This window comes from Haemorhous mexicanus, chromosome 3 (genome assembly GCF_027477595.1).
Source record: "Haemorhous mexicanus isolate bHaeMex1 chromosome 3, bHaeMex1.pri, whole genome shotgun sequence".
Classification (NCBI taxonomy): domain Eukaryota; kingdom Metazoa; phylum Chordata; class Aves; order Passeriformes; family Fringillidae; genus Haemorhous; species Haemorhous mexicanus.
This window is the reverse complement of record NC_082343.1, coordinates 33,636,899-33,661,804: the sequence shown is the minus strand read 5'-3', so window position 1 is coordinate 33,661,804 and position 24,906 is coordinate 33,636,899. Positions and strand designations below refer to the sequence as shown.

The following is a 24,906-nucleotide window of genomic DNA, read 5'->3' as shown; positions in this document are numbered from 1 at the left end:
TTCATCTTTTCCTTATTAAATCAGTGGAAGAATATCTATTGAACTGAATGGTAAAGACAGTGAGCAGCCCTACCACCAATAGAAGTATTAATTCTGATTTACTAGTCACAGGGAAGCCCCTTACAACGTGCTGTATGATCACAGAGAGAGAAATCATTGCCTTAGTGAGGGCAGCAAAGGCAAAAGTTTTCTGTGATGTGCCATTCAAAAAATTGTGTATTAAATGAACACAACAAATTCTAAGAACAGCATGCATAGTTTCTGGTGATTCAATTCCCTTTTGAACATTTACCTAAGAGGAAATCCTGGTGGCACTATTTTACAATTTCTGAATGGACTATATCCCTTGCGATATAGACTTTTTAGAGAGTTCAGAGAGGAAAATGTTATTGGATTTCTTTCCCTGCATGCTCACACTGACCTACAGCCTCTATCTAGACTCATGCATATATGATTATACACCACTATACCACAGAAGGAATATTCCCATTGCATGTATGAGAGCTGGCCTGTAGATAGCTGTCGAGTCATACAGATTAAGATTCAAGAAGAAGTTACCAGGCAGCTGTGAGGTCTTTTCTCTTGCAGTAAGAAGTACAGAGGTTTCTCCCAGAGAGCATGTTCGCAATTTCAGTTTCACATGTGCTAATATTTATTTCTATTCAGTCCCAATCACATTTGCTGACTAAAGAGACAAAAATCACAGTCACTACAACAAAATCACCAGAAGTGCTGTGAGAATGCAACTGTTTCTAGGTGTTTGTTATCTGTTTGTTCTGGAGTACCTACCTCCCTAGAAAAATCAGCCCACCCAATCAAGCAAGGGAAGCAAAATGAAAGCAGGCCAAATGGAATAGACAAAGACAGTGGATCTGCAAGCATACTGAAGGGCTCAGGTCTGTTTGGATTAGACAACTGCATCAGTCCATGTTCAAACTGAATACTTTTAATGGAATTTTAGAAACACATATACCTTTCAGACACAGATGGAAGCCCGAAAGACACAGTAGGAAATACAACCCACCAGGTATTTCACATCCTGCACTGAGATAGTACTTCAGTGACAAAGCTGGACTAAAAATACATATTTGAAAGGATGCTTTGATTGTATATGTTTCATATATGTTGACATGTGAAATACACTTTAACATATAACATGGCTCTTACTGTTACATGAGAATGAAATTAATCTCCATTTTTGAGAGAGAGGTCACTCTAGAAACTTTAAAGGAAATTATTTTTCAGGGAGGATTTACAATTCAAAATGTTTATTGGTCTGAAGATTGTGAATCAAATCTCTGACAGCATTGAAATGCTTTTCATTTATGTGTTGAACAGTTTACCACAAAGGGCATCAGAATATAAGTTGTCCTTCCTTCATCTAATACTGACATCTAGTTCATGTATTTTCTAACAATAAAATTGGTGTTGGTAGGTGTTAAGACCTATTTATGAGATACAGGTCATTCAGGGTTGGCTAGGATTTTAAACACAGGCCTATTATGACAAGGCAGATTTTGGGTGAATGCAGTTAAAATAGTGAAATGCTGCCTATTGTAGGTAGCAATCACAATGGAAAAGCTTTATCTGAGATGTCTAATATTGAAGAATCAATCAGATGAAAGATTTACTGATGTGAGACACTGAACAGGTAAAACCTGTATGGGGGTATGAAACCATGAAAAAGAATAAGTGATGCTCTGGGGTGAAGTACTTTGCAATCTTTGTTGAGAAAACTACTGACTTAATCTGTACAGAATAATCACACTAAGAGTAGATATGCATAGCTGCTCTAACTGAGGTGGAATAGCCTGCATACTTGTCCCAGATGACTTGCTACGAGTGAACTACATTTAGATTCAGAAAAATCTGAATATATTTTAAAGCATTTGAAATTAAATACATACAAATGAGATAAAGCTCTCTAGAATTTCTTGCAATGTATTGTGATATTGTGTTCGTATGCAAGTTCAAGGTGCAGCGTTATCTTAAAAATTGAGGTTTTTTAGTTACAATTTATTCTCAATTTCCATTTTTGGCAGTTTGAAATTCACTGTGAGCTCACTGAGGCGAGCATTAAGTGCCCAGCTTGCATTAGCAACTCCATGACTCTTAAAATGCATGTAAAAAAAGAAAGCGTAAAGCACTGCCATTATGTTGTGCAGCTAAACAGCTGTTCGCCTTTTCCTCCTACACTGACTTTTCTATTTCTAGATGAGCGCCAAATGCCATTGCAAGAGTTCATGCAATATAGATGTTTATTTATTCTTTCCCAGAGACAGCATTTTTCCACTTCCATTTTTTTTTCCCCCAAATAATTTTCTGTATTTTTCTAAGATAAATGCCACTAAAACTAACTACACACCTTTGCTTTTTGTTTTTAAAAAAACCAGGAGATTTCAGTATTAAGGCTGGTACCAGGTCTTATGCTTAACAAATTAACCCAATAGAACTTCACTAATGCCTTCCATTTAACAAGTTAAATAACAAAAGTAGCCAAAAACCCCTACTTCAAATAGAACCCAAAGTCCAGGTGTCAACTAAGCAACAGTGAAGTCTAATACTTCCATCCAGATCAAATATGCTGATATACTGGCACAATTTTCACTGTAAACAACTGTTTTGCTACCACAACACACTCAACTGTTGTTTTCCAGAAGAGCATTCACAATCACACTGATTCTTCCATGATGGACCACAGTCCCTTGCCCTAGTGATATAAAACTGCATGAATGACAGTGCTAAAACAATAGAGAACAGCAAGGATATTAAACAAATAGACTTCCTGCTGCCACAAGGCTTTGCATCAGCATTCCTTATTAAAATATTTTTGGATCCTTCATTTTTAATGAAAAGAAAAATAGTCACTTTAAACTTTTTGAAAACTGAAATTTTGAAAGGATTTTGAGGCGAAAAAACCATGGTCAACCTCCTTTAAGATTTCTTATTTTCCAGCTTTGGAGTGCTTGACTTTTCTACTCTCATAGTCTTTTGATGAAAACAAGAAGACATAATCTATATAGTACCTGGTAAATTGTGAAGCATCTCAGGATATTCTTTTTAAGATAGGGTAATCACAAATATTTGATCTATCTCCTTAATTATTTGAAATTATATACATATACACACATGTATTATATTATAATGGAGTTATAAAATTCTAGAGGGCAATGACTTCACTGTACAACAGCTGCAGCCAAGCATTGAAAGACAGAGAAAGAGCCACTCAGTGAAGCTGCTGATCATTATTGAGCCATTCAGAAATCTGCAGCTGTTGATGCAGTATTTGTGTTAAATCTGCTTCCAACAGGGATGACAGGTGAGAAATGTCTGGAAGATGGCAATAATCGCCAAGGTCAGTCCTCATATACCAACATGAGGGGATGCAACATGTCTCAGAACTACCTCTGCTTGTGAAAGCAGTCACTGAGGATGGCCACTGTAGCTTCTACTTAGGAAATGAATGGAACTAGAGCAGCCTGTGCTAATACTGGCATAATCCTGGGAATGCAACAGCCTCCCAGAAGAAAGGGCAGACTTGGCAAGTATTAAAATAATTTTCTTGTTAAAGTGTTGCCTGCCATACCAAAGCACTTCTCCCCATTGTTTTAAATAGCTTCAGCCCATTCATCCTGCCTTTCCAATACATATCTGCATTTGTTTTTAATCTCCACATGAATCCAACCACTGTTTCTGAAAGTGTGCTCTTCTCTTTCCAGCCACATCTCAGGAGTAAGCTAAACATGTGACAATGAGAAAAATGTTTGTCTGCAGCAACAGGCAAATACTCTATCTGAAGAGAAGCAAGCATTATGAAGAGGAATTGTAACAGATTCTTGCCTTTGTTAATTAAATATTCATTTTAATTGGCAACAAACGAGGTTAATTTTCTCCAAATTGAAGCCCATTTTTCCCATGACAGTAACTGGTAAAGGATCCTTCTGTCTTTATCTCTACCCATGAGCTTTCTTCCTCTGGTTCTTCCTTTACAGCAGAGAGGGAGTAAGCAAGCAGCTGGGTGGGGCTGTGGCTTTTAGCCAAGCCTAACCCACCACAGAGGGATATCTACAGGGATGGCTTTGCATTACTTTTAGTATGTTCTGGTTGTGTGATAGGAGCCACAGCAAAACACCAAGATTTTCTCATGCCCAAGCAGAGCTGCAGTTGGACTAATTACAAAGGTATGTTTTACACTAGGCCACACAAAGGAAGTTATTCATTCTTTACAGACTTGGGATAACTAGCATCCCTTAAGCTTAATATGTCTTATTATTTGTTCTCCCTCTTATTGTAATCATCTAAGTGTTTTTCTGAAGCTCATAATATATAAAAGCCAAGAATTGGTATCTATTTTGTTCCACAACTCAAACCTTTCTCCTCATTCTGGGTTGTCACAACTTTCTGCCTTAAGTCCATTCCTTAGCTTGTGACCATAAGTTTGGACAAGAATTCAAACAGCAGATCAGCTTGACCACACGTCAGGAAATCAAACAAAAAATATTTTCTGGAACAGAAATCTCATTATGCTCCCAGCCCAGACTCGCTTGGACACTATGGTGCTTACAATTTAGTATTAATAATGAATAAAGCTACATTTAGAAAAAAAAAAAATCATGCTGTTTTTAAAAGGGATGATAAGGGATTGTCATGGCTACCCTTCACTCAGACTGAGTTCACTCATTGCTGAGAAAAGGCAGCAGCTGCCACTCCAATGCTGCATCAGTCCACATACAGATGAACAACAGCAGTGCATTCACTATGCTATGCTATCTTTCCTTTGTTGACAACATCACAACTGTGTTTCTGAAAGCCCCAAGGGAATACTAGGAGCTGCTTCAGCTGCTGAAAAGAATAATATAAGTCACTTTCCCCCCTTTTCTTTATTTATTGAAAGACAGTTCACTTGTGTTAAAAGAGCCAGGCGCAAAGGGACCAGGATGTACTGCCACTTGCTCTTTACTCCCACCTATCTCCCATCACTCAGTGTGTGCAGGCTGAAAAAACCAGCATCAAAACAATCTTAGAAGAGGCAAAGATGAGATCAGACATCGTGCTGCCAGAAAAGAGATCTTCCCATGCAGACTGAAAGAGATGCTAAAGACCTCTGGTAAAGGAAAAGTCTGAAATGTCTCCACTGGCCTTGCTTTTTTCTACCCTAACCTTATCTTCCTCTAGCAATGGGTTCAGTGCAGCACCCTGCATTCCAGGACCAGATCCAGGATATCACACTGCCAGTTGTGCCACACTGTCATGGCTGTGACACATATTTAGCCATAAGAACTACGATTATAAAAGGTATGTACACTTTGCAACACAGAGCAATATAAAATTAATTTTTATAGGGCTTAAATAATAATAATACACTAATATCCTTAAATTAAAAAGAATCCATAATACAGAACTTTATGTTTTAATTTAGGTTGCAATATCAGCCTTTCATATTAATGCCACTTTACTTACCTTAGTAAGTTGCTACTTCAGTAAATGGTTAAAATTTCATTGATGACTGTTATAATTTCTCTGCATTTTTAAAGAGTTTACAGGGAGGCATGAAGAACACTATATGATAAGTCTGTAGGCTAAGTAGATAGTACCAGTAATCTATTTAGTGATCTGTTAAAGGATAGTTTGATATTTGCTACTGTGATTTTAAAAATGTTATGTTTAATTTTAAAGTGTTTGCAAACTTTAACTTAAGATTTTTAACTTAAGATTTTTTTTTAGTCTCTCACAGATACATTGGAAGTCAATGAATATATTGAAATTACATTAACATGCAATCTCATTTTTTTCAGAGCAGAAGACAAACCACTTTCTTCTGAAGTATTAATTATTTTTAAAAGTATTTTTTTAAGTTTTATTTTTATATATCTCCTGAGTCTTGCTTGATACGAGGGGTAAATAATGAAACTTAATCTGCTCTTTGCACATAGCTGCTGAATAAGCTGAACAGCCATTCTGTTGAAACATACAAAATATACCAGATACAGATACTAAAGATGCTTTTTGGGGAAATTACTTCTAAATTGTTGTGCCAGAAAGTAGATAAAGATGGCTGTTCCCAGCAAAGTTTGATCTAATCACATGAAGAGCTGAAAGCCAATTTACAACAAACCCCAAAAATAAAAAGCAGAAAGAATTGTTTTAAAGTACAGTTTTACAAATCATGCTCACTTATATCTTGCACTGTGAGTAATACATTCCCCTAGAGAACAGAAGTGCTAAGTGTCCACCTGGGAATACACAGCCTTTTTGCTGTGGAAGAATTAATTTTCCTCATATGAATACCTACTATTTTGGCACGGTGAAAAAATTAGCTAATTTGATTTCAAATTAACTTTTTTTTAGTTTCATTCAATGGAAAAATCCTATTTTGAGAATGATCTCTTGCTTTTGCTGTGTGTGTGGCTACACTGGCCAACATTTCACAATTATGGAGACTTTTACATGTCATTTCCAACTGACAGTTGTTTTGGGTTTTTTTTAAACTCTTCTGTCTATGGATATGCCATTACAGAAATACCACAGAACATATAACACACTTTTGTGTAGTCCTAACTTTAATCAGAAATGTCTTCTCACAATCTGTAGAGCACCCACAACAGACTGTCATTGTTCTTCTGCTAATGGGGACCTCCAGCTCAGATGAGACAGTGAAAGTTTTTGAAGATTACAGAGGAAGTCTGTGTCAGAGAGAGAACAAGAATGCAAGCTTACCCAGATCTAGACTGGACACTTGGCATCACCTTTTCCTTAACTCTTGCTGACATTGTTTATAACCCTGTGGCAATAGGCCACAGATGGGCTTTAGGTTACACAGACGTTTGTGATAAAGAGAGGGCTTAAAGTAGCAGATCTGCACTTCCAAGCTAAGAGAACCATCCTTTCTCAGTAAATGTCAAAATATCCCTGCTCATGTTGTGTAGGTTTATTCTGATAGCATGCATAGAAAATAAATAATTTAGAAAAAAGAAAAGGAGATACATCATTCCTACTTTGCAATTGATAAGAGATTACAGTGCCTCCAAAGTCTGTTTGGATTCATCCATTTCCTCACTCTTGATTTTTGTGCTTTGTCCCTATCCTTAACCTATGCCCAAGAGAAAGAGCAAACAGCTGCTCACGGTGCCAATAACATTCAGCAGTTCATGTTCCCTTACTCTTTACCCAGGCTGAAGTAACCACATTTGGTATGCATTCCACTCTGCAGCATCCTGGAAACCTGCAGCTTGAACCCGTTTTTCAATTTAGCAGTAATGCACTCTGAACAGTAATATGTTACAGAGCCAGCTGGTCTTCCTTAGCCTTTTACCCTGCTTTAATCTTTTAGTGTTCCATGGACACCTCATCTACTCTGGGCTGCTGCTACCTTCAATCACATATCATATTGGTTGCATTCTTTTACATAACCTTGACCTTCCTATTTTGAAATGCAAAGGCACTGCTAATAGCATTAAAAACCAAAGCAATCTGTTAATTAGCTCAGATTTGAAATAAATATGCCAGTGAAAGAATGTGAATCATCATTGGTATGTCTTTAAAAAACAAAACAAAATCAAAGATAAACAAATCTAATCATTTTATATTTTTAGCTCCTTATTAAAGAATTTAATTCATAAACACATTTATTAATATGCAAATATAAATGCAAGTATTTCTACATCTACTTGCATATACTGTACCTCCACACACCTGCACAAATGTGCAAATGCACATGCACTTGTTCACAAAATCACATGTACCCTGTACACGCAGTCACAGAAGAGGAAAACTCGTATTTTACGGAATAATTTGGCCATTAGCACAGCAAGAAATTAACAATAATAATATAGAGGGAAACATACTATTTAGAAATTTAGACAAATTTGCCTCAAAGTATAGAAACAAAACCAACTACTTTTGCAGTTACTCAGCATAACTCAGAAAAATGTGGTAAAGTATGTAAGTTGATATGCATTAAAGATCTCAAACTTCTCAGATCTTGGGACATGGGAAATAGTCATGCTTCATTCTATAAAGTGACTTAGCTGTTCTTTTGGTCTAGCAAAGATGGAAAATCATACAGATTTCTCTACACACATTAAAACTTTTAGGAACAGTGGATATGATATTAGCACTGGTCAAATATCTGGTTTTACTTAGCAGCATACTTTTAATGCAGTTCTCCTAACCAACTCTTCAGCAATGTATCTGAAGGAAAGGATTTCCAAAGAAAGCAGAATTTGTACTGCTGTACTGAGCTAGCTATATTAATTCCACTGTAAGGGAGTATGGTTACACTGCAGCAAAGAAGGCACAAAATTGGATTTTGTGTAAGCATGTTTGTGATTTGCTGGAGAAAAAAATAAGTTATAAATAAACACAAATGTTTGTGCTTTTTTTCTTAATTTCAATTTTCTAGCAATCAGTGTGAAAAAAGGAATACTTAGCAAATATAATTTACATTTTTGAAATTCAGTATGGTCCTTTTTCTCCTAAGAATTAAAATCATTAAACCTTATTTTCAGGTTTCCCATTATTACTGTTTGAAGCCAGTTGTGAGGATTCAAGAAGCACAATGGGAACTGAAGGGAAAGTATGTCTCTTCAGCATCTACTTAATTGGCAAAAAGTGACCAGAACACCACCTGTTAATGAAGAATCAGGTGATGCTGTTTAAGTTCCATCATTGTTAGTTTATACTCTTAGACAGAGTTCTCAATCCTTCAGATTTAGAGCACAAATGTGATCATAAGTACATGTACAGTTGAACAGTTTTAAGCCTGAAAATATTATATATAAAATTTAATATTATAATAAACACTAGTCTCAGAGACAAGCTATATAGTACATTTTTGAATTAAATTCTAGCAGTAAAACCCATGCAATTTGTGTCCCAATAACGTCTCTTTCTATTTCTTATTTTAGCCTAACATCTGGTATCACAGCAGACTTCTGCCACCTGCAAGGTCAGGAAAATGCAGACATCTCAATGTTTACTGACTATAGCATTATTGGAAAATTTCTATATGGATAGGTTAGCTTCTATTTCTTTACCAGTGTCTCCCATATACAAAATAATAACTGAGAAAATTCAATCCTAAAAAGGTACAAAACTGGAAGCAAGCATTAAAATGATGCTCCTGGTTAATGAAAGAAACAATTATGGCACACAATCCTCAACATGTAACTAATTCAGAAAGCCCTCATAAACCCAGACATAATGACTTCCCAGTTTGTCATTCTGCCATGGGATACACTGGCCTATACCTGCAGAGGATGCTGTGTGCCAAGTGCAGCTGGAGCAGCTTGGCAGTATTTTGAACCCAACCTCTGTGTCAAACACAGATCCCATCAGCCTAAAGCCTCACATGCAGCTTCAACTCCCCAACTTGTAACAAAATACAACATCACTCTGCTACCAGCCATCTCAAAGAAACCCAACAAACTCACAAACTTCTGAGCAAAGAGGCTTCTGGGTTCATTAAGCTTAAGGAGGCAATTGTTTCCTTTGCCATCTGCTAACCTATCCTGAAAACTTCTCTCAGTCTCGTCCACCACGGTTATCAGAATAGCATCTGTCCACCTGCAATCCTGACAGGTTGGAATATTTTTAGATACTAATTAGTAAAAAGTCATGTCCAAGAGAACTTCCCTGACCTTGGGCTGCCATTTAAAACTCTTCAGCTGTGGGCCACCAGAGAAGCCAGCTCCACTGAAGCAGCAGACACAGGAGCAAGCATGCTGATGGGGTAGGCAGACAAGCCTGGCCTGGCACACTCACTGATGAACAGCAGATATGCTACGGTCACTTGAGACTCCTTCTCAGAATACTGTTTTCCTTCCTGGTAGGGCAACAAATTCCCTGACCTCCATTTCAACATGATATGTAGTTCTTTCAGAGAGTATAAACAACAGAAATAATTTCTCTTGTTTCTCTTTTAAAAATGTGTTTTTCTTCCCAATGCAATTCAATAACCATATATTTTTAAAGTGTACTAAAATCCCTTTTCCATCAACTGGTATAGCCAATTCTTTTGTTTTCTCATGCAAAACTGAATTTTAGTTCATATAGTCTCCACAGGCCAAACTAATCCTTGCCTGATTGCTGGAGCTTGGCAAAATTATAAGAAGAATCTGGACCAAACATTACTGTCTAAGATACAGCAGCTGGAAAATATCCAAAAACTGTAAGTTATCCCATATATTATTTTTTAATTGAAATCCTAAAAAACCTGTTTCTACACAATCAGTTTGACTCTAAATATGTATTTAATCCTGTAACAATTATCAAAACCTTTTGAAAAGCAAGAGGTTGATGATATTACTGGAATAAAAGGCAATGATTAATAAGTCTTGTGATCATCCTGGCCAAAGCCTAAGGTAATTCAGCTACAGAAAATATATCTGAAGTAAAGCTAGTTTACTAGATTTAATGAGTTAATTTGGGTAATATTTTTTCCAATCTCTGTTCCTGCTGTTTGATATTAAGCTGTAGACAGAACTTCTATGCATCCAGATGAAATAAACACCTTTGATTTTTAGTATTTTTTGGTTTTAAATTCATGTTAGTCCTTGCTTGGCCACAAGAGGCATATAAGAAAACAACAGCACAACTTCTATGTTAATAACATTTGTTATTTGTTTTGAAATAACCAGATGCCTCAGTCAGGGAGTTACACTGCTGCTGTAGATAAAATCAAAGGCAGAGGCACAGATGATATTTCTCTTGAGGAGCTAAGTACTAAACTAAAGCAGGATGACAAAATTGAGCATTCAGAAGCTCGCCCAGAGCTTGGGTTGGATCTCTTTGCCATCTGCTGCCTGCAGGAGCTGCCCTGCAGCTGCCTGCCAGCGCACCACTGCGGGAGCCCCGCACTGCACCGCGGCAGGAGGAGCTCCACAGTCCGCTTGCCAGCAGAAGCAGCGGTGCAGAGAAGACTTTTGTCCCTACTCTGCAATTCCCTGTGTTAGGTGGAGAAATTCTCTAGACTAGTAGAAATGCCTGAAGATTAGCATTTTGTTAACTCAGCAAATAATCTCACTGATAAAGGTTGTGAAGATATCTAAGTCCCTGGAGAGTAAACAAGATCCTCAAGGGCTCAGCAGTTATCAAACACAAGCTGCTTGTTTCAGCATCCCCTTGCAAGCCCATAGCTTTGTATGTGTTGGTTCTGGCTCCTGTTACACAAGTTTTTAGCCTATAAAATGGATGCACTTAATGCTCATCTTGCACAATATGCTCATCTTGGTTTGGCTTGTGTCAACTGCCACAAAGTGTTTGAGAAAACCAAATGCAGTATAACACAATACAGCATGCTCTTACCTACTAACTCTTGCCATTGCTTACTTTGCAAAAGCAAGCACAAAAGCCTTCCACATCTAGAATAGAAACCTGGGACCTGTGATTCAGGATGGTTACAATTAATCTTTTAAAAGACAGTGAGGCAAACTGACTCACTTCACTTGTCCATGGAAAGCCCTGCCATGAAATTGTATGAGTATTTTCATTGAAAAAAGACAATAATTCATCAGAGACTGCACCTGGAAAAGTATCTACAGAGGGCATGACTGTGCATCTTCCTATGGCAGAGATAAGCAGTTAGCCAGTTAAAGCCACTGGAGACTACTTGCAGTATTGTTGCTAACATATGCTTGTGGAATCAGGATCTAATTTCTCACAATTTCAATGTTCCAGTATCTCAGACTTCTACTCTGTGGGAACATGATTGTTTAGGCAGGATTTCCCCTTGGGGCATGTGTCCTTAATTTATTGCTGCAGGGTTGAGTAATGTACCGATCACAGAATCATTCATGTTTTATTAAAATTAATTTCAAGGGATTGTTGGTTTTAGGAAGCATGTATGGGACTGTTCAGATGCTTTGGCAAAACAATACCAGGAACAAAGAGTAATGAAAATGTTTCCTTTTTTCATTCCTTTCACTGTAAGATAAATGAATCCTAGCCTCACAGTATACCAAGAAAAGGGAAAAAAACAGCAGAAAACTCCTGCTATTTTGTCCCAGTTCCTCTGATTTCTCATGTCTATCTTGTATTGCTTCTTCTGGAAGGAGTCCCCCTTGGCTAATATGTATCTTTAAGCTCTATCTGCACCTCTGAGTCAGCACAATGAAAAAGTTGTTTGTGAGACCTGGCTCTCCCTACCAAATGTAGATGGGTTTTCTTTATTCTCATCTCTGATTTTCATAGGAATATTTATTTTCAAGTACCTGTTTTCAGATATTTTCTAGGCATGTGAATATAGTAGAACATAATTGCTTTGTCTGGTAGATAATTTATTGTCTGAGACTATTTTAAGGTGAAGAGACACCACCTGCTATAAAGAGGTCTCACATGCTAAGTGATAATTACAGGCTGAAACCAAAAAGAAAGAAATGTTGATGGCTTCTTGGAATATTTCAGCCACTTTAAAGTGAAGCTGAACCAGAAATTCCTATTTTCCAAGGTAAAGGAAAAAAGAGGTGGGCAAGGAGAGCAGTCCTACTGCAAGAACTAGAAGAGAGCAGGGGTTTTCTGTTGCGCAGCCAGCGTGGTGCAGATGTTCACAAGACAGAGCTCACACCTCACCATGTACAAGTGCACACCACCACTATGGGCACTACACATGCACCAGATGTGGCATCAAGATGGTCTGTATAGAAGCATCACTTGTCAATACTGCATTTTCTGAAACCAGCTTTTAGTGTGATCAACAGCTCTGCCCATAAGGAGAGCAAAACCATTAATTTTGTTACTGTGTCAGAAATCAGAGAAAAAGGAATAAAATTAAAGTCCAAAATGACTAATCAAATTTGCTTGACAAGTACTAATTCACTTTGATCTATCCCTCACCATAATTTCATTGGCAGGTAAACCATACATATTTATAAAAGTGGCAGCAGGCTGCTGTTGTTCTGTTTGTAATTTACAGTAACAAAGAATTCATTTAGATTACCATACTTGAAGTCCCAAGGTGACTCTGCCGTGGTTACAGGCCCCCTGCTGTGCAGGATACCTAACACAATAAAGAACAAAGGAAAACAATGCTACACTGAGACCAGGGCTCCTGGGTAATCAATTCAGGTATTTACAGCTGAAACAATAGCTCTGTGCAAATCAGCATCATTACTACAGTTTGCTGATAGAAACCCCGGGGAACTCAGGAAGTGTCTGCCTGCAAAGCAGCTGATTACTCTGAGTTACTTTTTTTTTTAAAGCATTATTGTTTCCCATCATAATAACCAGTAAATGATTGTTTAAGAAGAGGGCATGAGAGGTGCAACCAAATGTGCAAGGTACGCCCCTCTTCCAGAATTGTGGCTTGCCATATGGGTCAGCAAATGCACCTGTCAAGAAAAGGACTCCAGTATCAACCTTACCCTTGTGAAGCACCATTACCAGACTCACCTGTTTGGGTTTTTTAAAAATGCTTGTTTCCAGTCTTATAGACTTTAGAAAAGAAATGCAAGCATGGGCTCAGGGTTAGCCAGTTTAATCAATCTACTGATGCTTACAGTTTTTGCACATAGGGTTGCTTCTCTCCCTATTTTGCTCTTCCTGTTGGAAGACCAAAGCAAAGAAAAAGCAACCTCATTGGCACTGTGTCTCCTCCAGTGCTTTGCCTCATGAAGGCAAGGTGTCCCACAAGACCACATCTTCCAGAATTCTTCATAACCATACATTTCCTTAATATTTTACTAATACAAAGAAAATTACATTTAGGCACATTTTACAATGTTTCTTTGAAGTAGAAATTCATCTTCCATCTTCCAGAATTCTTCATAACCATACATTTCCTTAATATTTTACTAATACAAAGAAAATTACATTTAGGCACATTTTAGAATGTTTCTTTGAAGTAGAAATTCATCTTTTAGAAAGGATGAATTTGGCTGACTTTCTTTGTCTGTCCATGAAAATCCCAGACATAAAATGCAGAGCTATGACTTTTCACATTGAGTGTGAAATGTGCCTTGCACTGATTTGTGAGCTGTTCAGAAAAAAAACTGAAGCAGAAATTACTTCTTCAGTGAGGGATGTTTTCAACACTTCCCAAAATAAAATGCTACACTAGTTAATTTAAAATATGTTCCTACCTATAGAAAAATTAGGTGATCTAGTTGATACATCATTGGCTGTGGCATCATCAAAGTAATGGTTGTTTAAACCTGCTTTTGCCTCAGCAAATGAATACTCACTGTCCAACTGTTCCCCCTGCCTACTGCAGGCCACTGCTGAAACATGCAAGTGTCCAAAAATCTCTGAATTTCATCTCAGCCAACAGAACATTGCCTTTGACAGTGACACACATCCTATATCTCAGTCACCACCTTGTTAACATGAAGAATATCTGAGCTGCTTCTGCTGTATTTTTTCACAAACACATCTTCTGCATTAGTTGGCTGACTGACCAAAAGTATGAGACCAAAACAACAGGAAAGACAGGATTGTCACCATAAACTGAAATTTCTGCAATACAGCATTTGCAGTATGGACACATCCCAAGGAACAGGACTCTAAGGAAGTCAAGGAGACAGTCTGGAAACATCATTGCAAACTGGCAATTCTTTAGTTTTCAAAAAATGATGCTCAGGATCAGCTCATATGGACTTGGCATCTGAGGAACCTTTCTATATCCTGGATGGAACTGCAAAATAGTGCAAAATGCATGGGGAGTCACTTCACATCTGAGCAGTCAGATTCCTTAGTGAGAAGCAGAAATATTTTTCCTTATGCTGAGACTCTTAGTACTGTCTTTATGAGATGCCCATATACACATGTCCAACAACTTGGACACTGCACAGAGTGATACAAAAATGATCTTTCTTCAGACACTGCCAGCAACAGCAAAGTTCTTTAGTCGGTGACATTCTGACCACACAAAACACAGACTGATTATGAACTGAAGTGTGATTGCTAAGTTTCTGGAAGAACACATATCTGAAAAGTATTATGGAAAAGAACAATAAGAATAATACATCCCTGACAATAATCTAAGATAAGAAAGAAAATGTGATTTTTTTTCTGTAAGCCTAACAATAGTTTAGGTAGAAATCAATAACTGGAGAAAGTAAGGCACTTAACTTCTAAAATACAGGGGACAGTGGTAACATTTTGGAAGACTACTACTATTGTTTGAGCCCAAACTTTGAGAGGAGTACTGCTGCTGTGGGATGTACAGTAAGAAAAAATAAAAATAAAAAAGAAGATATACATGGTAGTTTTGTCTCTATGTCCATTTCCTACTGGCTACTAAACTAAAAGTGCATCTATTCAGCTCAATCACCCACAAAATTACAATAGTTATGAAGTCCCTTGTATTTTAATTTTGAAACACTAAGTTAAAAGCTGGAAAAGAACTATGCTATTTCATTTATTCATACTTCAAATACTAAATTGTCATGGAACTGGGTTTTCAGAATTGCTATCCAACAACTAGAAGTGCCAACTATTTAGAGAAACAGATTCTTGTAGAAATTTGGAAGCAGTGAACAACAGAACTCAGTTCAGTTCAGAGAGGACATATGGTAATTTTAAGTTAATTTTTCAAATGAACGGTCAGTCACTGCAATGAATTTGAAATGAAGACAGGGGAAAAAAAAAAAAAAAAGAAGATATAATGAAGTATCAAAAGTGAAAAGCCAAATATGCACAACCTCCAAGAAGATATTTACTGGAGAAAAGTAAATTACTTTTGTGGCTCTAAAAAATGAAATATGAATAATTTTTTTGTCAAAAGTTGTTACCTAGTAGTTGGTCAAGCTTGGCCCCAAATCCAAATGCTACATGCAAAAGAAGATTTACATGGAAATAATTTTCATGTACTCAGGGTAAATAGAGCTCCAGACAGTAAATAAACCTCGAATGGGATGCGATTCTTGATTCAAAGCATATTACTTTTAGTTCAAATCAAACAATGTAAGCTCACATCAAATGCAGAGAATCAAAAGCAGAAAAGAGAGAAAAAAATCTAGTACGACAATAGATAAAAAGACATCAATCCAGTCCAGAGAAGCAGAGCAAATGAGAGATTTAAAAAAAAGAAATAATAACAAGCTATAGTTTTAAAAGAAAGAATGCCTATTGTTTTGGGACTGAGAATCACCAACTGCAAAATATATCCTTCTATAGCCAACTGACAGTGGGAAACAACTAAATTACATATTGTTTACTAAGAAACAGTTAAGTAAAATGGAATATCAGAAACTTTAGGGTAAAAAATGATAAGAATTCTTCAAGGTAAAACTTACAAAGATGTAGAATACAAACTTCAATAAGATATTCTACAGGTCCTGTTCCAATGGGTCTTTTAATTTCGGAAATTTCTTACAGAATAATCTTACATGGGAAAGGTAATCTTGATAAGGTTTTGTTGTTTGGGGTTTTTTTTTTTTTGTTTTGTTTTTTCCTTTTTTTTTTTCTTTTTTTCTGAGCACATGTATCTAAACCTGGTATATGTGACATTATGAAAAGCTAAATTTTGGGATATAAAGAACCACAAAGCAAGTGGTGCAATTCTGTATTTAGCACCAAGCTGGATGTGATTCTGGTCAGTAGAATGGTCTGTCCAGGTAAAATGTAAAGAAGTACACAAATGCAGGAGATCAACCTGCTTTTGTGGTGTACCTTGGCAAGCCTTACCTTCACTGCTGCAGCATCCCACAGCTATGAGAATTGCAGCTTTGTATTTGACTCAATTATTAGGCATTTAATTTAATAAACCTTTACATTCGAAGGTAAATACATCTCTGTTTTGGTATTTGGTTAAAATATGCTTTGTGAATTATTTATTTTACTCTTTTGAAGGGCAAAAGTATTTCAACGACTTTGATTGTAAAAATATACATGTAGGTCACAAAGCAAAGCTTCAGCCACAAAGCTCTGTTTTCAGAAGTTCCCATGAAATTATCTCTTTACCTAGAAGGCATCATTAGAAGAGATTTAGAAAAGGAGAATAAAATAAAATTTAGAAAAAAAAGATCATTCTGAAGGCAGGAGTTCAGAAGTTGTTAATAACTCACCCAGCAGAGAAAATTCATGTCATTGCCATTTAAGATTATGACAATAAAGCTATACTCATAAAATCAGCACATAAAATATTTCACTCCATAAAACTTTCTAATTGCCTTGGTTTTTTTAAAATCAAACAAACAAAATTGGAAGTTGCCAATCACATACAAATACACTTGAACTCTGGGGTGGTTTATGAAAAGGAAAAACTTACAAATGTAAGAAGAAATTAAGTCAGGACTTTGATGGCAGAATGAGTTGGAGAGGTAGGTACTTGGCAGAGACAGGGAGAACATACTCAAGCATAAGCACACATAAACAACAAAGCATCAAGAATCTGATAGCAGTGAAGCAGGCTAAGGAAAATAATGTCACTTGAATTCAAACTTATGAAGGTCCAAAATTTGTTTTTCTTTAAATCACTCAATGTTGAATCCATGAACTGTCACTTGTGTATAAAAACATAGTTCAATACAACTTTCCAGTATCTTTAAAATTCTTTTTCTTGAAATGAATAAGGATGGTGGTGTTGACTGTTTTGTTTTTGTTTTTTATCTCCTTTTCTGAAATTGTAAGCCATTTTGTCCAAGCAGCCAGTTTTTCTGACAAATATTTTCTGAATCCTTCCTGGTAAAAACATAATACAGAAAAAAACCAAAACAAACCAACCAATACACCCTATAGAACTCTCTGCACTGGGCCTCAAACCCAGAACCAAAATCCCACCCGTGGCAGCAGTTAACATTCTCACCAGAATGTGATACTTAATCCCTAGTCTCACACTGGCAAGAAATCCTTTAAATCTTTTAAAGCAAGGGATAAAAACACTTACTTGCAATTTGCTGCATGCATACTTTGATTGGTTTAACAACTTTTGACCAGATATTAATTTTCACCATGAAACAATTTGCCAAGAATGAACAGTGACAAATCTTATTTTAAAATCTAAAATTTTTCTGGGACCTGAATGTATACCATATTCTTGGCTAAGCAACAGCCCTTGCTGGCTGCTTGCCTCTTCCAACAATTTGCAAGCAGCCAGCCACCTATGTTAGCTGATTCAGTGAAGTCATGCCAATTTTATGCTAACCCCACTAGCTGAGCAAAACAGCAAAGTTGCATAAATGAAAAAGAGCACATAATGACTGCAACCATACAGACAAACTTCTCACATCTGCAAAATGTTGAAAAACAAAAGGCTGTTCTGCGTGGGAAAATTATAATTTATCAAGGTCCCACAGTTAGGAAAAAGTAGGTTGCCTCACTTTGCTGTGCTGTAAGTCAAACGTTGAAGAAGGCAAGCAAGCCTTCCAATATTTCTTTCAGCACATGAGGGAAGCATCTGGCATAATCAGACCAAACCTGATAGCACATATCTCTGCAATAAAAAGTTTGGAATGTTTAGAGCATCAGTCAAGCCACCGTATAGGATAAGCTTTAATGTGCTAAAGGTACTCATTCCACCTCACAGTATTCAACACATCGTTGCTGAATGATTGCTCAAATTTCACAAGCAATATCAAAGTATCTGAAGAAACCTCATACATATGTGTAGTGGTTCCACACATTTGTGCTCTTCAGCACTGGTCAAATTTTGCAAAAATTTTTGTTGTTTTGGCCCCAATATCTTTTTTCTCTGATAGGCAACGAACACTCAAAAAATGTTAGTATAGGTCTGAGTTTGGAAAGTCTTCACTCATTTATTTTCCTTTCCCCATGCAGCTATTGCAATGCCAGTTACACAAGCAGCATTTCAGAAACCCAAGGCACAAAGTGGACTGTGTGTCAACACATACAGAATATTTCACCTACAGGCAACTGAGTGTAGATCAAGTTGTTACTTCTCTGATTTCTGCTCTTAGTTAAATAACCTTTCTTTTCCTACAAACCATTGACTTTATGCTTATTGTACTAGCTGGCACTGTAACCCCACTCTTATAAATTTTAAGAAAATATAGTGCCATTAAAGTAGCAAAGAAAGTTTAAATATCAGAGAAACATGATAGTGTATGGAGACCAAGAGTTATTTTGTAAAAAAGAAACATCCACAAGAGAACCTCCAATAACCAAACAAGGAAGGAATGTTCCAATTTTAGTTCCCAAATCAGTTTTGTATTTTGAGCTTATTACCACTGAAAATGTAATTTTTTATCTGCCTCAGGTCTTGAAACTCATCTACCTCGAGACAGACAGTTACCCCCACTGAGATTTTGCAAATACCTCCTCTTATGGTATCTGTGTACCCGTGCTCTAAAAATTTAGATATTGTGATGCAATCTTGACAAGACAAGCTATTAGAGAAGAAAAAACTTGTAAGGGGTAACTGAAAAAAAACCAAGTTAATGAAAATAAGCACTCTTCTGTTGGAATATTTGCCATGATTCACATGTTCAAAGTCAAGCATATGTTTAAATAACATCCTGTTCTAGAACTTGAGTACTCACAGCTTTGCAGAATCAATCTTTCATTGGCATATGATTATATGCACAGTAGGAAAAGCCATGCTAAAATACAATAAAACTGCAATGCAATGTTAAAAATGCTACTGAATGTTAAAAAAAAAAACCCCAAACAATTCAGAAAATAAACCTTTTTACCTGTATGATGTTTTTCACTCTGGCATATGGTAAACAATAAGACAGATATCAAAAAATGCTAAATGGAAAATTTTTTTTAAAGATACCTATTTTAATGGAATACTCTGCCCAAGTGTCAAAAACTATTACTTAACATTGGCACTTAAAACCAAGGTCAATGCAATACTGCCCAATCTGCTTCATATTGCATTTAAATAAAACTTGTAGTAAAATTCAACTACATGACAGTGTACTGCTTGTATAAAACAATTAGAAAACATTTTTCTTTTAAAATAAAAACAACAATTAAAGATGCTTGCTGGTATCAAAAATGACCTCTTGAACATTCTTGGCAGATCTAATGTAAAGCCTTCATTCCCTTTTTCTTCCTCCTTTCCTTTTTTCCTTCAACAACAACAACAACAACAACAAAAAATTCTTTGCAGAATCTATTAAACACAGCAGGGAGAAGGAAAGAGACAAGGGAAGAAAAGAATGCAAAGGATATTCTCCTGACTTCCTTAGGAGCTTAATACAATCTTATGACTCTTGTACAAAAAGAAAAAAAAAAAAAATTTATACATTTGGAAAAGAAAAAACAAACTCAAAAAAAGAAAAGGAACACGAGCACAGAGTAATAGTATCCTATTTCTTGATCAGCAACTAGAATCCAAAGGAATGCTCACTTTTCTGTAACATAGTTTGGAAGGCCAAGAATGAATGTATTGTTCAACATGCTAAGAAAAATAATCACTTTCATCAGAAACATTTCTAACATGCTTTAGTACTAGCTAAAGTACTTTCAGTTCCCAAATCAGTTTTGTATTTTAAGCTTATTACCACTGAAAATGGTAATTTTTTATTATATTTTCATGATGTAAGGGTTAATGCTTTAACCCTTAGATAATTACCATCTGAACTGCAAATATGGATAATGTATATTCTAGAAAGCAGGAAGCTCTGAGACAGCATGATCAAAACCATAAATATCTCTCTGAAAACAGGGGGTCATTACAAGGCACCAGGACACCCAGAAAAGTGGAAGATAAATCATACAAAACTCATTTTTCATATGCATACAGATTAGCTCAGATAATCAGAAAAGGCAGCAAAGGGTTGAGGCAAGAGCTCTTTCCAGTGAAATTAATTCTCATGACAGCAGACATTTCCAGAACTGTCTTATTCTCAAAAGAAAAAAAAAAAAAACTCCCCCCCCCCCCCATGAATATTAACTTTGCTTCCTTTGACGAAAAGCACTACAAATCCTACCTCACACTGAGAGGCTCATTAAAGATATTCCATGACTACTTCTTGGAGGATATCACTCAGAAAGTGCAGGATGGTTACATTGGATGAGTGTGGGCCCTGACCAAGCAAAGCACACACACCTGCATTTATATCCTGTTGGTTTGGATGGGATTATTCAGATGCAGCAAGCACAGGTTTAACTGCTTACTGATGTGAGGTCACAGTTTGGTTCTAAATGTTCTGCAGAATTGAAACCACCATAGAGACCCTAACAACACAGTAGGACACCTTTGTAGAAATATTTTATTCCTTGTAATTATAAACAGCACATTACATCAAATGAAAGAAATTAGAGAAGAAAAACAAAAATTCTCAGGAGATTCAATTTCTTTGCCCCAGATAGGGAAACACTCTACAACCAGAGCAGAAGTTGTCAAGTAGCCAACTAATATCTGTATATTATCCCGATTCTTTCTAGCTTCAGAAACTGGAATTCTTTAACTTTGGGAGACTATAAACCAAACAAAACTCTATTTTGGTACCAGATTTTTTAACAAGGAACACAAAAAGCAGAATTGCAGGGAATGCTACATTTCCTACTTCTGTACCTTAGGACATTACAGATGTTTAAGACTAGCTACTACTCAGTCTTGCCTTCTGTTTTTTACTTTATCACTAGCAAAAATTCTTTTAATGCTTTCTACTAGTTTAATGACTTAATAAACAATACCTTACATCCCTGTTCATGTAATATAAATTTGATTTTAAAGACACAAATATTGGCAGCAAGATTGAGAGGGATGTGCACAATGCTTTAAATTGTATTTTATTTCTCAATTCTGACTTCCAGAAGGTCATGTCTCATTAATCAAAACATAATTCAAGTACAAACATAGAGAGTGAGAGAGTCAAAAGTACAATAATCTACAAGTCTCTAATTAATGAATAAATTATGTTTTGAAATCAGGTTTTCAAACCCTGCCAATGTTACTAAGTGACAATAAATGTGCTACATTTTGGAATGTAGAAAACAGCATATTTTCAAATAGTCCTTCTCCCTTTTGAAGGAAATGAGGTCTTAAATGCAGGGCACTCTACACGCTTTGCAAAAGCACCACTCTGTTTTCAGGTTTAGACAATCATAACTCTACTTTTCATCTTCTTACTGTGCCAAAGTTTATGCCATGTAAAATCAATCAAACAACCCGAAACATCTGAGTGGCTGAAGAAGACACTTAGACATATAGACACCAGACATCCATATAGATATCAGATACATACATATAGATACCAGACATACAGACAAAGACTCACTTTGTCTTTGAAACATGAAACAGGAGTTGTAATAAGATAATTCATAAAATCTGTAGCACAAAAATTAAATAAAGAGAAAAGTACTGTGGATTGCCTCAAGCCAGAATCACCTAATAGCTTTAAAAGAGAAAGGAATTACCATTAGAGTGTATGAGATACTCTAAGCACCCCTCAAGGGCCTGTACATGCTTCACTTGCTTTATGTGAAGCCGTGCATCCCTTAGAGTACTATTTTGTTAATCAGTTTTCAAGGTCACAGCTGAATGCAAGAGGGACAGGCTGTGCATCTGTAGAAGATACTTATTTCTGGAAAAGTCATAGTTCTATTTATGTGAAAATGATCTGCAGTTATGCAGCAAAGAAGTCTTAACCTGCAAACACTTATATATTAAAAAAATACTCAAAACACAAAATTGTTTGCATAATCAAAGTCTAAAGGGTCAAGGTGAAAGAAATGTCTTTTTAATTAAAATTAATTTAGCAGATACATGCATAATTATGTCCTCACAAAACAATAATGACTATTTTGCCTGAAATTATGGATATATTTGAAGGACAAGAGAGGAAAAGAGCTGTTTCTCAAAATTTCAATGATAAAGGTCTTTAAAAGGCTCTCTTTTGTTTTGGTATTTTACTTTAAAAACAAAATTAAATTACAAATGCATTGAACTGAATAAATGACTTTGTGAAGCTGTTTTCTGTTTTATATAACCAGACTGAACCATATTGCAGCATCACTCTCACCACCTGCTTTCTGATCAGGACATGCTCTGACACCTTTTGAGGCACATATAGCAAAAGTGAATAAATATAACTTTTGTCAGGAAATCCAATAAACTCCAGCAAGGTTAGAGAATCCATAGGGAGAAAAGGCATAGTCTTGTTCATGAGTGCAGTTCAAGATTGACATCAGCATTGTCAGCCTGTTTCCAAAGAGGTTGGACAGATTCATAGAGGTGACATCTGAGAGCAGTCATCCTTCCTGCACTGTGCACATCAGTAGGCTGGTGCTGGTTTTCTTGGCAGCTGTTTGGCTGACACTGCCTTTAGTGGTTACACAGAACATACTTTTTGGGAAGTGGCATGAATGTTCTATTTGTTGCTTCAAACAAAAGAAAAAGAAAGAGTAATTTGTAAAGTACAGATGGAATTTGCATGCCAAAAGAGCACTGGCTGGTTCCTACTTTCACCAGAAATATGGGCAGATTTGTCTCCTTTGTAAAGCGAAATAAGAATAGCGTGGGGGAAAAACATTCATAAATGTAATGCACTTCAAAGAACTGAAGATTGCTTGTAGAAAAGAAAGACAAAGAAACAAGTACATATACATAAGAATGTATATATGTACACACACACACACACATATGTAGGTATTATTTATAAATATGCACGAAATATTAATCAAAATTCCATTTTACTTAGTAAACATGTAGGAGCACATACCCTTAAAGGAAAGCAAAACTGAAAGTGGGTCAGAGGAGGGCTTTGTAAAAGCTTGCTGTTGTAGAAAACCTCTGAAATCTCTGCACAGAAAAGCAGCACTTATGCTAACTCCTTCAGCAGAGTTGAGTAGTCTTCAGTAGAGTAGGTATCATTTTTCCCTTATCTTGCTATCCAGCAACACATTTTCTCTACTATTTTACTCACTTTTCACTACCAGTGAACTCTTTCAGGAGCAGGTCCAACCACAGTCACAGCTGATCTTTAGAGATCAGCTGTAAGACTTATTCTCTCGGCCAGAGAAAGTTATGTCAGTGTAATTGGAGAAATATAAAGAAATAATTCAAACACCTTTGATGGGCAAATGTACTTATTTTCATCCTGCTTACTGCATTTCAATGTACAATGATATGGAATTACTTGAACATGAACTAAAACAAACATGTCAAGTGAAAGTACAAGACTTAGCACAGGAGTTTGTAACAATATAAAAATGTGTTTTTACAAAAATATAATTATGGGTGTCATTTTTCTAGTAGTATTCTTACATTCACATGCCAGTGCAGTGTCACTACAATTTACAAACTTGTACAGGGAAAATTACTGGTACTTGTACACGATTATTAATTGTGTACATTTTCAACCATCTTCAAATGTCTGCACACAGCTCCCTTACTATGTCATAGATATTGATAGAACTTTACAGATTTTGATTGACTTTGATTATGATGTATTTCTTGTAATTTTCAAACCACACTGCAAATTAGCATCTTTTTGCTGAGATCGAAAGAGTTATGCATTAACAATTTAACTTGACTTTTGTCTATTTTTGAAGATGGAACTGAATTTACTTTCTATGCCCCTGCCTAAAACATTCCCTGGATTTTCTCTTTATAAGGAAACTTTAATTGTGCTGGTAACTTAGTTGATAAAGAACTTAGTGCATCACAGCACAATTTACACTCAAATTTTTTCTATATTTTATCAGTATACAACAAATTTTGCAATAATTTACTATTCCAAAATTGCTAGATTTTAAAGTAAACATATAATTAAGTTTACTAAATGAAGCTTTATACAAATATATTCATCAGGAGCAAGAAGGAATTTCCCTGAAGATCTAAAATATTTAGATCCCTACTGGTTTCTCTTACAGAACAAAATAAGTTACAGACCCTTTCTAAGACTGCCTTCAGAAAGAGTTTTTTTTCCTGAAGCAACCATTAGCAACATCCAAAGAATTAACAAAAGGGAAGAGAGCTATCAATGATGATGAGTTGATAAGTTAAAAGCAAAAAAGTAATTCTAATTATTAAATTCCCTTCCAGTTCCATCAAGT

At 36.1% G+C, this 24,906-nt stretch overlaps 1 protein-coding gene across 2 annotated transcripts in view; it reads right to left on the bottom strand.

The window, feature by feature from the left end:
- Nucleotides 1-24,906, bottom strand: part of PRKN (parkin RBR E3 ubiquitin protein ligase) — a 685,695-nt gene that overhangs the window by 315,939 nt on the left and 344,850 nt on the right. The window contains exon 7 of one of the 2 annotated variants that reach the window (XM_059841269.1): nt 12,935-12,994. The exons of the other annotated variant lie outside the window; for it this stretch is intronic. Within the exon in view, the coding sequence (XP_059697252.1) occupies nt 12,935-12,994 (60 nt within the window). The remainder of the gene's footprint in view (nt 1-12,934; nt 12,995-24,906) is intronic. 2 annotated transcript variants of the gene reach the window in all.